Genomic DNA, 17,897 nt, shown 5'->3' on the forward strand with positions numbered 1-17,897 from the left:
GGCCGCTGCGGCGGCGGCGGCGGCGGGGGCGGCGGCGGCGGCGGCGGGAGTCTCGAGAACCGGAGCTTCCCCAATCCGCCTCTGTGACTGTCCGGACGCCGATCGAGCCTCGGCAGCTCCTGTCGCCTCAAGCAGCCGGTCACCTGGAGACAAAGCTGGAGCCTCGCTCTCTCCGCACCCGCCGTTCTCAGACCCTAGTCCTTGCTGCTGGCCGCCGACCCCCGCCCAGGCCGGCTGGGCTGGAGACTCCAGTGGCCGCCCCCTCTTTAGCAGCAGCACCGACTCTCCTCTAACTTCCTCCCTTTTTCTCCCCGTGCGCCGCGGACACGCTCCAAATCTAAGCCACCACCACGGCCACGGGCACGCATATCTGCGCGCACCCGTTGACCACTGCAAACAACGAACATATCCACACCCCCATTCTCAGCGTCCCGCGGATCTTCCACTACCAGCAACAGCACCGAGTAACAGTCCCTCGAGGGCACCGCACCGCCAGCCAGCACTGCGAGCGAGTCTGGGTGCCCGGGTCTCTACGACAGTCCGGCCCCTGGATGCAGCAGGTTCTGCTGCTCGAGGCTCGTCCACTGCGTGGCCGCGGCAGTCGGAAGAGGCCCTCGGTCTCCCTCTGTCTATGGTTGGTGCGGCGGGTACCGTCTGCAGCGCACCCGCACACCGGGCAGGGCTCCCAGACACGTCCGAGAGCGCGAACGCAGTACCTGCCCTGAAACCTCGGCCTGAATGAGTACAAGGAAAAGCCGAGTCCCGTCAGTTAAAAAACCACCTCAGTTCCGCAAATCCTCCGCAACGGGCCCAAGCACCCGAGAAAAGTCAAGGTTCCAGACCAGCTAATACGGCGCAGCCGCTACTCGGGGGTCGCCGGGAGCGGGCCGCGAGGCTCCGGCGGGCCGCGTAGCCCAGCGTCGTGGAGCGGGGGCCCCGCGCTGTCTTTCCAGCTGGCCCTGGGATGCTTCACCAATCCCTCGAGCGGAATCCCGGACCGAGCCGCACTTCGGCCAAGTGCCCGTAGCCTTTCACGGACGACCCCTCACCAAACTGGACCTGCAGGGGTAGGGAACCCGACCCGTCTGATCGTCGCCTCCCGCCCAGCGACAAGTGGGACCCGTACGTGCATCTCTGCCTGCACGTGGTCGGGAAGGGAGCAGGAGGTGGAGCCGAGCTGGCTCCGGTGTTTGTCTTCCGTCGGCACCCGGCCCGCTCCCGGGGATTCGGAGGTATTTACCTTGCGTTTCTCAGTCCGAGAGTCAGAGTCAGACATTGGGGGGACGAGGGCCAGGGAAAGGGCGCCGAGGGGGGGTGGCGGCGAGAGCGGGGCGAAGCGAGCAGCCCGCGGCGATGCTGGCCGCAGTGGGGCTGGGGAGCGCAGGGCGACTTCGAGAATCCGGTGGCAGTGGTGGCGGCGGCGGCGACGCAGGACGGAGCAGTCTTACAAGATCAGAACCTGGAGGCTGCGCGGAGCGAAGTGAAACCTGCACAGCCCTGCAGCTCGGCTCTGGCTGGTGGCTCCGCGCCCGCACCCAATCACCGTGAGCTCCGCCCCTACTGGGTCCCGCCCCGGCGCGCGGGCAGACAAGCCCCGCCCCCGCTGCGCAGCAGCCGCTGCCGCTTTCAGGCTCGGACAGGTAAAGGCGGGGGTGGCCCTGCCGGGTTCCCCAGCGCGCGCAGCGCGCCCTACCCCAGCTGGGCGTGTTTACTGGAGCGACTAGGGCTGCTGGTGGCTTGTGCACCGCCCATCCCCCTCTCCCCCCCGCCAAAGTTTACCCTTGCTCTCCCCCCATCCAGCGGAGGCCAAGACGTGCGCTTGGAACAGAGGGGGCGCTCTGGGCCCACAGAAGCAGGCTGGGCCGCTGCCGCCTGCGGAAGGCCTCAGGAGGCGCCCCCGAGCCCCTGATGGGCTGCAGGAATTTCTCTCTCAGCCTTTCTGGGGCAGACGCGGGGACTGGGTTGACCCGAGGACATGCAGTTCCAGGGTTGAGCAGAGGGTCTCTAAGCTCTCCTCACTCAGGATCTGGGATGCTGGGAGAGACCCTGATGGGCAGGGCTGCTCATCTTTCTCGCTCTCGCCTCACGTGATTGTCTTAGGCTCCCTCCTCATGCCATCTGGCAGGGACACCTAGCTATTCTCCCGCGCGGAACCTCTGATAAGAGGCAGAGCCCTTAGTGGGGACAGTGGAGAAAGAGGCAAGGAGCGGATCCCGGGAGGCGTCTGTTCCGCAGCCCCGAGGCGGGAAGGGACTGCGCGCAGAGCAGGTAAAATAGGGAAATGAAAAAAGAACTCGAAAAATAATCCTTTGAAGAAAAAAAAAAAAAAAGGCCCAGAAGAATCTTGGCCTTCAGATGGGAGAGGATGGTGGCTCTGCTCGGTTAGGATCCTAGAGATTGGTGGAGCTTTCAGAGAACCGCCCGGGAGGCGCGCAGGGTGATCGATGTACTAAGTGAAGTATCCCCACACCCCCTTTCGCTGCACGCCCGCGGCCCACTCCCACTCCTGCTGGGGGGACGGGTGCACCTCGGGGTCCGCACCCCCCATCTGTTCTCCTAATGTGGGTCATGAGTCCTGACCGTTACCCCTCACGCACTCCCCCGGCTAGGAGACAGCAGTGGCCGAGGAGTGGGGACAAGGTCGGTCGGGATCCGGAACATCCTGCCACGGAGGAGACCCGGTTAGACGGAATAAAGAAACTCAATTTAAGAATCACCTATCCTTCCCCCCACATTCCCTCCCCACCGCCCCCCCCCCCACGGAACCAAGAAGGGAGGGTCCTCATTTGCAGAGGAGCAAGTTCGGCGAGGCGTTTGTCCCGCTGCTGGCCACCTCGGTCAGTTTTACGCTGCATAAGCAGATACGGAACGTCAGCGAGACAGCACAGCCCCTGGTTAGTCTTCTCAGCGCATCCTCCAGCGAGTCCTGAGCGAAGTGTAGGGGGCCAGCGGTTCCCGGAGGGACTCAAGGACCCATCGCCGAGTCTGCCCCGGGATTTCGTCGCAAGAGGGAAAGGACAAGGGCGTGGGCGCGGCGAAGTGGACTCAGCGGCTAGATGTCTACCCTGCCCGTGGCTTGGAGCTGCGCCCCCGACTTCAGGTGGCGGCTACGGGCGATCCCTAAGCCTTAGCCGTCCGGCGTAGCACCCGGGAGAAAACAGAATCCCTGCGCCCGCTAGGAGCCCCCCAAAGCGCCCGAGTGCTCCGAGCTTTCCGTGGGCGATGCAGACAGGGACAGGAAAAGAACCACGCAGAAGAAAGCCCTAGTGTTTCTCATCTGCTTCTGTGCAGCTCCGCCGCCCCCGCGTCGTCTGCTTTACCGACCCTGTGAACACTTTAAAACAACAACAAAACAAAACCCCCAAGGCGTCAGGGAAAGCAACTGGTTAATCGCTCTTTTTTGGGGCACAAAGAGGAGAGGTCGGCTGGGACGGAGCCCGCTGTTCTTGCAGCCCAGACTGTGCTGGGGAGCTTGGGCAGAACACCCCGCGCTCTTCCCGCTCTCTCCCAAAGGGTCCGGAGGTCCTCTGTTAACTGGACCACAGCCCAGAAAAGGGACAGTGTGGGAAGGGCAGGTGGGCTCTCTGCTCCGGTCTCGCCCTCGTGGACACGAGCAGAGCTGTGTCCGCTCCTGCCTCCTCCGCCACGAGACGTGGAGAGGGAGCAAGGATGGCTTGGACTGAGAGAAGGGAGCAAGAATGAAGTGGGGCAATGATCTGAGAAATAAGATGGGAAATCTGCAGCCCTTGCCCGAACCACAGGCGTTGCCGGTGCGGTCTCTCCGAGTTCCGAAAGCAACTTAACTGCGGTGTACTGCCCTCGCCCGCCTCCCCGTCCTCCGAAGTAGCCAGAGCGCCTTCCCATGGCTTAATGTCTTTATTAAGCTTTGTTGCCTATGCTCCTCTAAAGAACAGATTACAATTTCGTATGGCACAAATATTTTCCGCTCGTTGTCTCACGGTCCGGAAGCCATCTGCCAGAAAGGACGAGCCAGAGTTCGCGCTCTTGGGGGGAGCAAAACGCCAGGCACACGCTCCCCTTTCCCCTTCCATGCGTTTCCTCTAAGACTCCAAGGGGGTCTGATTCACTGGAAAAGCATCACTTTGCCCACGAGTGTTTGACTTTTATGTTTTGATTTTTTCCCCCCACGCAGCACCAGTGAGTTTCCCCAAAATCACTGTGAATGTGAATCACCGCTGAAAGCAGGAGACCTTCGGCGGCACCCGGGTGTGGGGCATGCTCGCAGGGGAACTCACTGCCCAGGGAGATGCGGTGCCCAAGCTGGGCGAGGTTGCTGCTGGGTCCGTCCGTGTTCCGGGGCTGCCGCCTGGCTTCCTTCCCCAACAGCCCATTGCGCACCGCGCCAGCCTCGGTGGGAACCCTGCTCTGCGACCAAAGTTCCCCGAGGGCCGAGAGGCCCAGCGCGTGCCAGGCCGTCCTCCGCCCCAGCTCCAGGCGTCAGAGAAGCTAGTGTCGTGGCAGCTGCGAGCGAGCCACCACCCTTCCCGCCACGCCCGCTATAACTTGGCTCCCAGCTTGGGCTGCTGAGAGCGCGCCCCTTCCCGGGCCTGGGGTTGCAGCGGCGGTGCAGGATAGAAGGCCCAGGCGGCCTGCGCGGTGGTGATTCCGGCGATGGGTGCATGGAGGGAGGTGTGTGGAATGTTAAAGGCGGAGATCACCCTCAGGGCATCATCCTTCACCGAGTCGCACAAATCCAGCAACTGCAAAACATGACACAAAGTGACAGGTCAGATGTTACCTCACTTACAGCGCTGGGTGCCATTGGCTTTGCGCCCACTCCCAACCACCTGCACAGGTAACCACTGGGGAAACTAGTTTCCCTTGGGATTTCCCGGGACCCAGGAGGGTAGGAGCCGTTGGTCGTGAATACACTTCACAAGACTTATCATCTTAGAAATTCCTGAATCTGTGAGACGCCCACTTCTTCCATACAGGGTTGGGGGTGGGCTCCAAATTAGATGGGAATCTCAAGACCGAGGTCTGGGAATTTTATCAGCATTCCCCTTGCCCGCCCTGCCCTCCCCTCTCCTTCAGTCCCCATCCTTTCCTTCCCCTCCACCTCTGGAGTGCCTGGGGTGCCACCCTCTGGCGTGCAGATGCAACTGAACAAAAGAGCATCAGACAGGTGAACCAGTTGGAGGCATGCCCCAGTTCTCCCCAGACTAGCACCTCCCCACCCCTGGCGGGCAGCAGGCCATAGTTCGACATGCAGGCACAGTGGCGCTGGGGGTCCCAAGATGCATCTCGGTGCATCTTCCACCAGGCCGCTGCAGCAAATCAACCTGCAGTTAAGGCGAACACCAAAAAAAACCCTGGCAGATTACCCATGTGTATTCTGATAACCATTGCAAGGCACAGCTAAGACATCTCGGCAGAAGGGGGGGGGAAATGTAAGCTAGTGATTTTGGAGGAGCTGCATTGGGTGTATTTTAATTTCATTTTCCATGGTTTAGGTGCCAGTGCTTTTTTTTTTTAATTCCCGGGGGGGGGGGAAACGCTACCAAAAATAATAGTTTGTTTTTCTAAAACTCAGCAAGGACAAGGTGGAGGGACTGCTCTGCTTTCCCATAACCAGCGGCACAATTTACCCCTCCAATTTTTAAGTTTTCAGCCAGCCATAAATTTCTTCCACTCACCAAATTACAGTTCGCCCCCAAGATTTTACGGTTGTGAAAACAACACTTACACCAGCCCCACCTTGGCTGTCCTCATAGTGGTGGTCTTTATTGAGCTATGTTAATACTTTAAAAAACACAGTTCCTTTAAAGCACTCCAAAATGCCACTTCAGGTGTCCAGAGACAATGAGGGGGGGTCCCCAAGGCAGGGGTTGGGGTAGGGGAGGAGAAGATCATGAATTTTAATAGTCTCACAATACATCTACCTTTTAAATGTGCTCTATAATACCAGTAATTTCTAATGAAAACCTTCATTCTTTACACACTGTGGTTAAGCATCATAAAATCAGTAGTGAAAAGACTTTGATCATATTTGCAAGATGCACTGCGATGAACTTTCACTGACCAAGATTTCAAAGTTTGTAATTAATACTCTTGACAAATCCCTGACTAATCTGTCAACTCTCAAGGTCTTTAACCACACAGTTCAAAACCATGAGATGGTGTATGGGCCCTTAAACCTTCTATGTGTTATAATATCATTATCAAGATAACTTTCCTTTAGGTTTGCATTATGAAACTCAACCAATTTTTGTCACATATTCAACAATGGGGGATATTCAATTACATGAATGAGTGTTATGTGGAAGAGAGAGTATGGGTTTGGTCTGTCCAGTACCAAACACAAAATAAGCCTCTAGAGATAGAAATTGCAGGAAGCGGATTTCTATTCAATAGTCTCATAACTTTATTATTTAAAAAAAATTTTAATGTTTATTTTTGAGAGAGAGAGAGAAAGAAAGACAGAGCATGAATGGGAGAGGGGCAGAGAGAGGCAGACACAGAATCTGAAGCAGGCTCCAGGTTCTTAGCTGTAAGCACAGAGCCTGACGCCGGGCTCGAACCCATGAACCATCAGATCATATCCTAAGCCAAGGTGGATGCTTAACCAACTGAGCCACCAGGTGCTCCTTCACAACTTAAAAAATAAGAATAAAGTAGATTTTTACAAAGGATCTAATGGCTAGAGAAGAAGATGGTTTTCTTACTTCTAAGTGTTCAGGGAGTTGACCCCTTAAGTGACACTCTACAGATGAATGCTGTTATTGAAGGGGAAGACCATGTGTCAACTGCTAAGAATCTTTGTAAGCCTAAATTTCTGAAGCTGTCTAAAACTATTCCTCCTCCTCCCTTTCTCCACTTATCGCAGACTGCTACAGGCCCATTGGTGTCCAGATCCAAGGATCAGACATCACTCTTAATATAACAAGTTTGACTCTGATTCCAGATACTCCCTTTCCTCTGCCTATGGGGATGATCACTATTATTATCTTCCTTTCCCTTACTAAGGACATCCTGGACTCCTATCCTGTGGTACAGATTGTGCTGGGCACTGGAGATGTAGTGATGTACATTGCAAACACAGGCCTCCTATATCGAGGAGATGTTGAAGAATTTTAAAGACTTTTTACAAATAGGATCTCCTTAATTGGAAATAAATTTAAGTAGCTAATAGCCAATATAGCATTTATTATTATATATACAGTATTTTTTTTATTATCAGGGAGCCCCCAGGACTAAGCAAAGTACAGGCATACCTTAGAGATATTGCAGGTTCAGCTCCAGACTGCTAATACAGAGCCAATACTGCAGTAAAGTGAGTCAAATGAATATTTTGGCTTCCCAGTGCACATAAAGATTATGCTTCACACTATAGCATAGTCTGTTAAGTGTGCGATAGCATTATGTCTCAAAAACAATGTATGTACATTGATTAAAATATATTTTCTTGCTAAACATGCTAATCATCATCTGAGCTTTCAGCTTGCGTAGTCACTGATCACAGATCACCATAACAAATAAAATTATAATGAAAAAGTTTGAAATATTGCAAGAATTACCCAAATGTGATGCAGAGACACAAAGTGAGAAAATGCTAGTGGGAAAATGGCGTCAACAGACTTGCTTAACATTGTGTTGCCACAAACCTTCAATTTGTAAAAAAAAAAAATTGCAATGCCTATGAAACAGTATAAAACAAGGTACGTCTGTACTATTAAAGTTCAGTTTTATTACCAAACATATACCTCCATAATATAAGCACAAAGATGGCACCTAGGGTAGCCTCCCCACTACCCCACCCATTTGGCAGTATGTGACCTAAATGTTCTGGCCAAAGCATCCCAAGCCCACCCATCCCTTTACAAAGAAAACTCACCAGCTTTTAAGAAAACACCAATGCATAGGTGACCTTTAAAAGGCAAAGAGCATGAACAAGTTCTAAATTCTTATAGAAAAATTTTAAAGGACCCAAAGTATGGGCAGTATTGCTCTAAAAATAATAACAAGAGAGGCACTGGCAGTAACCAGGGACTGGGATTTGAGAATATCTACTTTGAAGAAAGCAGAAGTATTCAACACTGGAGGGACAGTGGGTGGACAAGTTGATATGTGGATTTTCGGGGGGGAAATTTGTAATGAGTTTGCCTTCCTGCCCCTACCTAGTTGCAGTAGTTTCTCTCTTTTCTACCTCTTCATCCCAGCATTTTCCTTATTCCAGTTGGGAGACTAGGATGGTCTAGAATGGGCAGTATCTAAGCTTTACAGCCTTCTAAACAAAGCCCAGTTCTCCTTGTGTTGGTGTTAACTATACAGTAGATGCTCAAGGTGTGAGGTGTCCAATGTACTTGCAGTGACACCCCAGCTATTCCTAAGGCTCTGTGCAGAAGGTTTGCCCGCCTCTTCCCATGTCCCCCACCTCTGTTGCCAACACCAGGTGACCTGCTATTCTCTGTGTCAATCCCTTCAACTGGAAATGTCCCTCAGTTAGCCCCTTCCTTGCTTGGGCACTGGGATAGAGCCTTTTTCTCCATCCCTTGAATCTGGCTGCCTTGTGACTTATCTTGAGCAATAGAATGTGAAGAAAGTGACACCGTGTGAGCTCCAGAGCTTAGGTCTCAAGAGGCCTTGCAATGGCCATTCTTACTTCCTGGGACCCTGAGACCACTTGCTGGAGTCTAGCCTGCTGGAGGCTGCCCAAGGCCATGTGGAGAAGAACCAAGTTCCCTTGGTCAGCAGTCAGGCCCACTCTCAGAAATGCAAGTGAGGCCATCCAGGACCTCCTAGTCCATTTGAACTCGGATGACTGCCACCACAGGAGTGATCTACCTAAGACTAGTCAGAGAAGGACCCAGGTTGTCTACCCATGGAACTGCAAGAAATAAACTGTTGCTTTGTTGTGCCATTAAGTTTTAGGGTGATATGTTATACGGCAATGGGTAATTAAAACAGGTATATTTCTTTTAAGATTTTTTAATGTTTATTTTTGAGAGAGAGAGAGAGAGAGGAGAGAGAGAGAGAGAGACAGAGGGAGACACAGAATCTGAAGCAGGCTCCAGGCTCAGCTGTCAGCACAGAAAGCGACGTGAGGCTTGAACTCGTGAACACAAGATCGTGACCTAAGTTGAAGTTGGACACTTAACGGACTAAGTCACCCAGGCCCTCAGGTATCTTCCTTTTAAAATTCAAATTGCCATCATGAGGGTGAAAAGGAGAGGGTCATCTTGAGCTATGTGTCTACCCTCTTAAATATCTGAGGACAATTCTGTAACGACACAATTAAAGGTGTGTGGAGGTGTAGCTCACAGACACGATTAACTGAGAATTTTGGGTCATAAAAGAGTTTATTAAGCCAATGACTGTCCAGTTGGTGGGATATCTGGGAGAAAATCTGAATAGCAGGCTGAAGTCCCACTGCACACCCACGCCCACCCCATGTTCCTACTTGATCCAGTATAAAAAGCAAATCATCACGACTTACCGAATAACCCATCTGCCATGGCTTCACCATCTCTACAAGGGGCTTTAGCTTCCAACAAAAATACTCAGTAACATCAAAGTGTCAAAGATAGGGGGAAAAGGCAGAAAATATGTGCAATTAGAAATTCCAAGTCTTCTAAATGTTTAGCTTCTCCTGCTCCATTACAAGAGAGAAACAGATGGGGCCTGGTCAGACCTAACCAGAGTCAGCTAGTATGATGGAATGGACTGCACATCTATATTACTTCAGTGGACTGCAGTGTTTCTCTGCTCCCAGAGATTTCTTCAACAAAGTGGCCAATAGGGATTCATCGCCATGGCCAGGAGTCTGCCTACTATAAAGTGTAGATTAGGGGCTCCTGGGTGGCTCAGTTGGTTAAGCATCCAACTCTTGATTTCCACTCATTTGTGGGTTGGAGCTCTGACTGGGCTCTGTGCTGACAGTGAAGAGCCTGCTTGGGTTTCTTTCTCTTTCTCACTCTCTCTCTCTGTCCCTCCTCTGCTTGTGCTCTTTCTCTCTCTCTCAAAATAAATAAATAAACATGAAGTAATTTTTAAAGTGTAGGTTAGAGGTCTGACACCAGAATTGGTTGGGAGGATAGAGTGAGATAATTATGTGAAGCCTGAACTGCAAGAGGCAGCAAAAGAGTTATTGACACTTTATCCCCCCTCCAATATATCATTACCTCTAAAGGCTTCCGAGAAACTCAGACCACCAAGTTTCAATGTGAATCTGTCTGTTTACATGGAAACCTGAGGTCTGAGTGTGACAGTATATGGAAACCCAGCCCATGTACACGGACACATGACTTGGCACTTCTATCTGAATAGATTTCTCTTTTTATTCTAGGATGCCTAAGGTGCTTCTTGTTTAAAACAGCTTTAAAGAGTATCCTTCTTTAAAAAGGTATGTATCACCACATATGCAGTTCATTAGCTGAGTGGGTGGCCTCCATCTGTGCTGGGATGGCAGCCTGAAAGTGACAAGCTAGGGAATAGGTACAATGATGTTACTTATTGTATGGATTGGCCCCTTTCATATGTCTGAAACCTTTTATAATGAGTGTGTGTGTGTGTCTGTCTGTCTCCACGTGCGTGTAAATGAAACAGTATCAAAATGTATTGCTGCATTTCAGTGAATACCACCTTCTCTAGAAGGTTGTTAAGAGTGTGAAATAAAATGAGTACCAGCATCCAACCCTCAGGCATGCTGCTAACATCTCTCATCAAGAGAAAGGTTTATTTATTTATTAAATGTTTGTTTTTGAGAGACAGGGAGTGAGCGAGCACAAGCAGGGGAGGGGCAGAGAGAGAGGGAAACACAGGATCCGAAGCAGGCTCCAGGCTCCAAGCTGTCAGTGCAGAGCCCAGTGTGGGGCTTGAACTCATGGACTGTGAGATCATGACCTGAGTTGAAGTCGGACGCCTAACTGACCGAGCCACCCACGTGCCCCAAGGTTGATGTATTTTTGTTGTCTGTCTTTATCCTCCATGGAAAAGCCATCCACAATCCTCTGCTCTGTTGTTATACTAAAAACCTGGTGTTGAGAACCCTTTCCACTCTTGTTCTGTAGTCCCCTGATTCAGGCCCTCACCAAGTTCTTTAGATTCTTGCCTCACAAGATTAGCTTTCTCGAGTATTATTTTGATCTGATCAGTTTTCTTCTGAAAAGCCCAGAATCACTTCCACTTGGCACTCAGCTGCATTTCAAAGTAAAATTATTGGTTATGAACTTGAGTCCTTTAATGGTATTTGATTTATGGAGTTCCCACAACTTGTTTCCTCACCTACAACCCAAGCAAATCTGCCCCTTCTCCTTGGGCCAAGCAAATTTATCGTGCTTTCCATTTGATGCTCTTCATTACGTTTAACTGCATCACCACATTTCCCATTCTCCCTTACCTGACGTACCATAACTTAATTAAGTCTCTCTCAAGCTTTATGTTCTTGGTTACAGATTGACTGCCTGAACACAGCCATCAGGAAATAGTTGCTGTGTTAGCTTAAAGAACATGAACACATCATTTAATTTTGCTCCAAGTAACATAGCTCATAACTGGCACAACCAGGGTTTTAATCCAGAGCTTTCTGCTTCCACAGCCCCATTGTGCCTCCATCTTAGCCACCTATGCCCCTGGAGGGTAGAGGGTTGCAACAAGGAAATGCCTCTGCCCCTGTTCAAACGTGTGGCCCCGGAAGTCAGAATCGATAGTCCATATGTGCTGAGTGTGGGGAATGTGAGTCTGGCCAGCCACACTGGCTCAGGTTCCCCAAGAGGGCTGGGGCAGGAATGGGCAGCCCACGGGGCCTCTCGGATCTTGCCACTAGAGGGGGCTACTGAGGGCGTTGGCTTCAGAGCTAGCTGCCATCATGCAAAAGGGCCAGCCTGCTGATCTGGATCCTCTTCCTGAGAAGGATAAGCCTCTAAGTCTCCAGAAACTATGCCCAGGCCAGCGAAGTTCAGATACAGGGTGTTCAAGACCAACAGGTTTTCTTCCTGTAAAGGGAAGGCCACCAGCTGTGCAGATTGTTCTTCTTGGATGAACTCTGCTGCCCGGGTCTACAAGCCCTTCTCTGCTCCTCTGGTCCCTACCATCGGACACCAGACACAATTCACATCCCTTCAGAAGAGAAACGTGCTGACTGTCAAAGGATGATCAGTGAAAATAGTCACAACCAAGTAATTCAATCTGCAGCTATTGCAACTTTTTGCGAAGACTTCCAAACTCACTGAATTCACATAAGCCGGCTGTGTGTGATCTTACATCTCTTTCCTAAAGAACTGCCAACCTGCGCAGGAAACGGGAGGGAGTGGTAGGTGTGTAACAGCTAATTTGCCATCTTAGCCCAAATGCCTGGCTAGTGGTAAATGTAAAGAAAAACATACTTGAAACACCACATGGGGCATAAGAGCACACTACGTGCTATGGTTCTCTCAATTTACCCAACAACCACTGGAAAGGGGAGCTCAGCTCTTGTTTTCACTGACTGCTCACACCACAAGGCAGCCAGAGCTTAGCTTATTGGGCCTCCTGATCCCAAGAACATGTACCTTCTTTTCTACAGCCAAGTTCCAATAGCAAGAAATGAAATTCTGTGGTTGTATTAAATAATCAGGACTCCATCTTCATTTTTTCTCTGAATCCACATGAATTATATTTTATTTGATTAGTTCTTCAGCTAATAAAAATATTCAGCATGATCTGAAATGTTAGAATGGAGAAATTACCTTCTTTACCAAACAAAAACAAAATACATTTTGCCTAACCGAAGAGTTCATTTTGAGGAGAGACAACCTTCAAAATGTTCTTCCTATCACAATGTTTTCTAACTAGAGGTTTCACAATTCTGCTATTTTCTAAATATTACTGATAATGCCCATTTCAGTGAAGGAGTGGGACTTTTGAACCCTGATGTCTTGACTTCGAAGCCATGAATACTTTTCTTATCTTTAAAACATACGGATTAAGCAAGTTTGGCACAAAGTGAGTATTTACAAATATTACTAGTATCGTGTGTTCTTTACTTAGTAAGAGAAAAAATTTCTTTACAACTCTGGCATTTTCCACTATGAAGTCTGCTTAATCATCATTACCTAAAACAAGAATGCTGAGACAGAGACATCAACTTTAACCACTTAATAAGAACTTCTGACATTTATTCATACTGCTACTGATTCATAAGAGGAAAAGTTTTAAAAGAAGAAAAGTGCATATAGCTTTCCCTTTAGAATACAGGAAACCATATAAAAGTATTGGCAATGGAATTAAAGTAACCACAATGCCGCTCTTGGTAACATTTTCTACAAAGACATTTACATGAAACTAGAAAGAATATTAAATTAGGTGGTTGTAATAAAGCTTCACACCTATTAGCTTTACACCTTTTCATACAAAAGAATATGGTAGTTTAATCAACTGATAGTTCAGCCTTACAAATACAGACCCAAAGAAATGTAAGCATACCCAAGGAGTAATCTTCAGTCCAAACTTTTTTTCAAGAAGCAGAAGCCCCACAAACTGTCAGAACATACAGTAAAAATCCAAGATAATATGGAGAAATTCTGTGGCAGTGGGTCCTGGAGCTTTGAATTTCATAGACCCAAACAATTTAAGAAGTAATTTTTTTTTAAATATAAAAATTTTAGTTTATTTTTTTAACATGGACATATACATGATTGGTATATTTGAGAAAATTTTGGAAAGTTTCCTTCCTCATTTTTTCTTTAACTAATATTTCATGGAAACTTCAAAAATAATCAGGACGTGAAGTAGTAATTTGAAACCACTGTGTCCTGATGCCTCAAAAGTAATTTGGGAAGACTTGAACTTCTTTAGGATGTAGAAAGATTCGAGAGAACTTTGATCCCATAGTTTTAAGCAAAAGTTGAACCCAATGGAGAATCAAAGATATCCCAGATTATAGTCTAATATCCTCCCAGCTCAACTGCTGACAGGACAAAAACGGTGGTATGGGAGTGGGTGGGGAGGGAGGCTGGACTAGGGACAATGACCTTGTTCTAATTAAAGCAGCCCAGGCTCAACCTGACTCTTGGTGAGATCTTTATAAAACATATAGGTTGAAAAGAAAGAAATAAGACTTTTTTAGATGTCATGATTGAGTACTTAGAAAATCTCAGGGAATCTACAAATAAAATACTTGAACTATTAAGTGAGTTAGTGAGCTTATGTATATAAGACAATGTACAAAAATTATGTGTATACTAAATATGAAATATACATATAGAAAATTAAAATTTAAAATATAGCATTTGCAGAGTTCAAGAACTCTGTTACTGAAAATGACAAAACATTGCTGGAAAGAATTAAATAAATGAAGAGACATACCATGTTCATGGACTGTTAAAATATCAATTCTCCCCAAACTGATATATAGGTTCAATGCAATCAGTAATCGAAATCCTAGTTGTCCCCCTTTTGTATCTCAGGAAATTCACAAGCTGATTCTAAAATATGTATAAGGAAATATATATATAGAAATATGCAGTTTTAAGAGTAACAAAAATAATTTTGAAAAGGAATAAAAAATCTGGAGGCCTTACATTTTCTGGTATAAAATTTAATATAATAATCAAGACAGAATTAGCAAAATAGGAGACAAATACAACATTGGAATAGAATAGAGATCCCAGAGACAGACCCACACATACATGATCAATTTTTCTTAATTAGAAGCCAAAGTATTGTCATGGATAAAAACAGTATATTTTTTAAAGCTTATTTATTTATTTTGAGAAAGAGAAAGAGAAAGAGAGAGAGAGAGCATGCACAAGAGCATGCATGCATGAGTGGGGGAAGAACAGAAAGAGAGAGGGAGAGAGAGAATCCCAAGCAGGCTCCACACTGTCAGTACAGAGCCTGGCATGGGGCTCGAACCCATGGACTGTAAGATCATGACTGAGCCAAAATCAAGGGTTGTACGTTTAACTCACTGAGCCATCCAGGTGACCATAAAGGATAATCTTTTTAACCAATGTTGCTTGAACACTTGGATAACTAAAAAATAATAAACTTCAACCCCTACCTCATACTATACTCAGAAATTTATTTGAGATAAGACATAGACCAAAATATAAAAGCAAACATCATATAGCTTCTAGAAGTAAGCATGAGAGAATATCTTTGCAAATTTGAGTTAGGTAAAGATTTTTTAGACAAGGCCCAAAGACACTAACTAAACTTTTTAAGTTGACAATTTTTGTTTTAGTTGAACTTAAAACCTTCAGCTTCTTAAAAGATACTGTTAAGAAAATGAATAGGCCTCAGACTGGGAAAAATCCAAATTCTTGTATGTAGAATGTATAAGTCTTATAACTCAATACTTAAAACAACAATAATAGAACACAGTTTAAAGAGGGACAAAAGACTAAGACCTAAGAAGAGACAATAAGCAACTGGAAAGGGTGCCCAACACCATATGTTACTAGGCACCTACTAAATAGGTAAAATTTAAAAGGCTGACAACACCAAATGTTGATGAGGATGTGGAACAATCGAACCTTCATATGTTTCTAGTGGGGATGTAAAATGATATAACCACTTTCAAAAGAACTGTTTATGGTAGATTCTTAGACAGTTCAATAAATGTCTACCATACCATCCATTCTAAGTATTTACCAAGAGACATGAAAATATATGTAAAAAAAACTTGTATAAAAATGATCCTGACAATTTTATTCATCATAATACTGATCCATAATATCATAAATGTCTATCAACAGAAGAATAAACAATTTTTTAGCCCAAACTTTTCTAATGCAAGAAAAAAATTAAAAGTCGGTCTTAAAACCTTCAGTTACTTTTTCTTTCCATAGTGAGTATAGATAAGACATTGTACCTTAATACTCATGGATTGCTGCTGCTGAGGTCAGTGGGAGGTAACAAGGACAATTGCCCAAGACTGACATAGCAGGGGCCCAGAGAGATCAGCATTTGGGAAAGAGAAAGGGTTGGGAGATGTCTCTCCAGTGATATACCACTCGGAAAAAAAAGGGAAAGAATGAACTACCGACATCTCATAAACATCATGCTGAGCAAAAGGAGAGTCTGGTTGCTTCCATTCCTAAAGGGCTCTAGAGCAGCCAAACTGAAATGTAATGACAAAGTCAGAACCTTAGGGGCAAAAGGGAGGGATTGATGGAAACAGGCTGAGGGAAATTTCTCGGGTGATGGGGTGTACATTATACAATCTACCATTCGATTTGCCAAAACTCAATGAGCTGTACCCCTAATATTTGTACACTTCAGTGTATGTACAGTAGACCTCATTTCTTTTTAATGAAAAGAAAAGGAAAGGAAAAAAGCAACACGCGGCAAACCGACATGTAACTGGCAACATTTTTTTTGTCAAGTAAGGATATCAAAAAAATGGACCACTATCACTATTTAAATATCACTTAAATAATTTAAATATTATTTAATTTAAATATTATTTAAATTACCATTATTTAAATGGTAACATTCAGCCCCAAAAAAGTAGGGAGAACATAACATTTTTAATGAAAAATTATTTTTCATTATAAAAACATATATTTTATTTTCCTCTTTTCACCATAGAGAGGTTAACTCTTTTCCTATGAAAATTTCTTGCTTGAGCTTATAGGAATCTGGATCGTATGGTTCTCAGGCCAGCAAGGACTGGAAAGGGTCCTCCAGATAAAGTCAAATATTGTCACTGGATGAAACAGTTGCAGGCAGATACTTCAGCACGAGAACAGAGGGGCGGGGGATGGTTCAAGTGAAAAAGGACTAAAAAAACTGAAGATCCAGGGAGGTCATTAGTCTGAGTTCAAATGAACTGATGAAGCTCTCTAGAAAGCATTCTATTAGACACCAGTTTTTTCCCCCCAAATCATAGTCAAAGCCCACTTTGACATATATATGTATATCAAACATATATATAATATATACACATATATTATATAGTCCAGGTTTTTGTCCAGGTTTTGTAATATATATATTACAAACATAAAGAAGACTCTCGAATGTGAGGAGATGACAGTCTGCTTAGGGACACTGGGAGCTGAGGAAAGACACAGTGGTGAATTCTCTGGGTTTTCTTTTTACCTCATATATCCCACACTCAGAGCTAAAGAAGATGTCAACCCAAGAACATTATCAGACACAGACATAAATCCACAAAAGCGTGTCGTCTCCAGTCAAAAGGGGCAGTCAAGGAGACAGAAAAAGTTTTAGACAAGAACCACCCTGCTCCAGCCAAAAACCACAGAAGACTATGCCTCGGTCACCATGTCTTCTCAAGGCTGAGTGGGCGCTTAGTCTCCCACCCCTGCCAGGCTGTAAGGCGGTGTCAGTGGAGACCACATGAGGAGGCTAGATTTCCACTCACCCCTGGCAACAGACATGCTCTCCTTCCTCTTCCAGATGGAGTGCTGTAAAGGAGGCTGAGCGGAAGGAAGGACTTAACCACGCATGGTGACAGCAAAGACACTGCCAGTGTTAATGCAGATGATGTGGGGGGCAGCAATGAGGCTCTCCTGCCCCTCACCACCAGGGAGGTATCAGTGGAGGCCTAGCTGGCAAGTGAAATCTCTACTCTCACCCAGCAGTAACAAGGAGCCCCCCTTAGACATCAGCAGAGGGTGAATGGAGAACTGACTTCTGTCCAGTAGGGCAGTAATGAGGTGGTATGCTCCTTTTCTCCCACTAGAGCACTGGGTCAAAAACAGAAGGCTTAAACTAAATCCATTGTTTCATAATTTAATACCCAAAATGTCCAAGTTTCAATCAGAAGTCAAACTGAAGAAAAAGACAATCAATAGATACCAATTCTGAGATGACAGAAATGCTAGAATTATCCAACAAAGATTTTAAAGCAACCATCATAAAAATGCCTCAACAAGCAGATATGACCACACTTGAAACAAGTAAAAAAATATAAAATCTCAGCAAAGAAATAG

At 46.6% G+C, this 17,897-nt stretch overlaps 3 protein-coding genes across 16 annotated transcripts in view; 1 reads left to right on the top strand and 2 right to left on the bottom strand.

The window, feature by feature from the left end:
- Positions 1-1,496, bottom strand: part of BCL2L11 (BCL2 like 11) — a 47,317-nt gene extending 45,821 nt beyond the window's left edge. For 3 of the 10 annotated variants that reach the window (XR_003907962.1, XR_003907963.1, XR_003907964.1), the window contains exon 1: positions 1,241-1,494. The gene's annotated coding sequence lies outside the window, so the exon portion shown is untranslated. Of the gene's footprint in view, positions 1-1,240 lie in introns of all 10 variants that reach the window. The other 7 variants (XM_029937840.1, XM_029937838.1, XM_029937836.1 and 4 more) reach the window with 5 other exon arrangements.
- The window catches only part of LOC115290709, a 5,040-nt gene extending 544 nt beyond the window's left edge, over positions 1-4,496 (top strand). Inside the window, exons 3-5 of the mRNA XM_029938537.1 lie at positions 343-647; positions 1,028-1,640; positions 2,610-4,496. Coding sequence (XP_029794397.1) covers positions 343-647; positions 1,028-1,640; positions 2,610-2,686 — 995 coding nt within the window. The 3' untranslated portion in view covers positions 2,687-4,496. The remainder of the gene's footprint in view (positions 1-342; positions 648-1,027; positions 1,641-2,609) is intronic.
- ACOXL (acyl-CoA oxidase like) overlaps positions 3,861-17,897 on the bottom strand; it is a 327,931-nt gene continuing 313,894 nt past the window's right edge. For all 5 annotated transcript variants that reach the window (XM_029937830.1, XM_029937833.1, XM_029937835.1 and 2 more), the window contains one exon: positions 3,861-4,721. In XM_029937830.1, the coding sequence (XP_029793690.1) occupies positions 4,518-4,721 (204 nt within the window). In that variant the 3' untranslated portion in view covers positions 3,861-4,517. The remainder of the gene's footprint in view (positions 4,722-17,897) is intronic.

Source organism: Suricata suricatta, chromosome 4, assembly GCF_006229205.1.
Source record: "Suricata suricatta isolate VVHF042 chromosome 4, meerkat_22Aug2017_6uvM2_HiC, whole genome shotgun sequence".
Taxonomy (NCBI): domain Eukaryota; kingdom Metazoa; phylum Chordata; class Mammalia; order Carnivora; family Herpestidae; genus Suricata; species Suricata suricatta.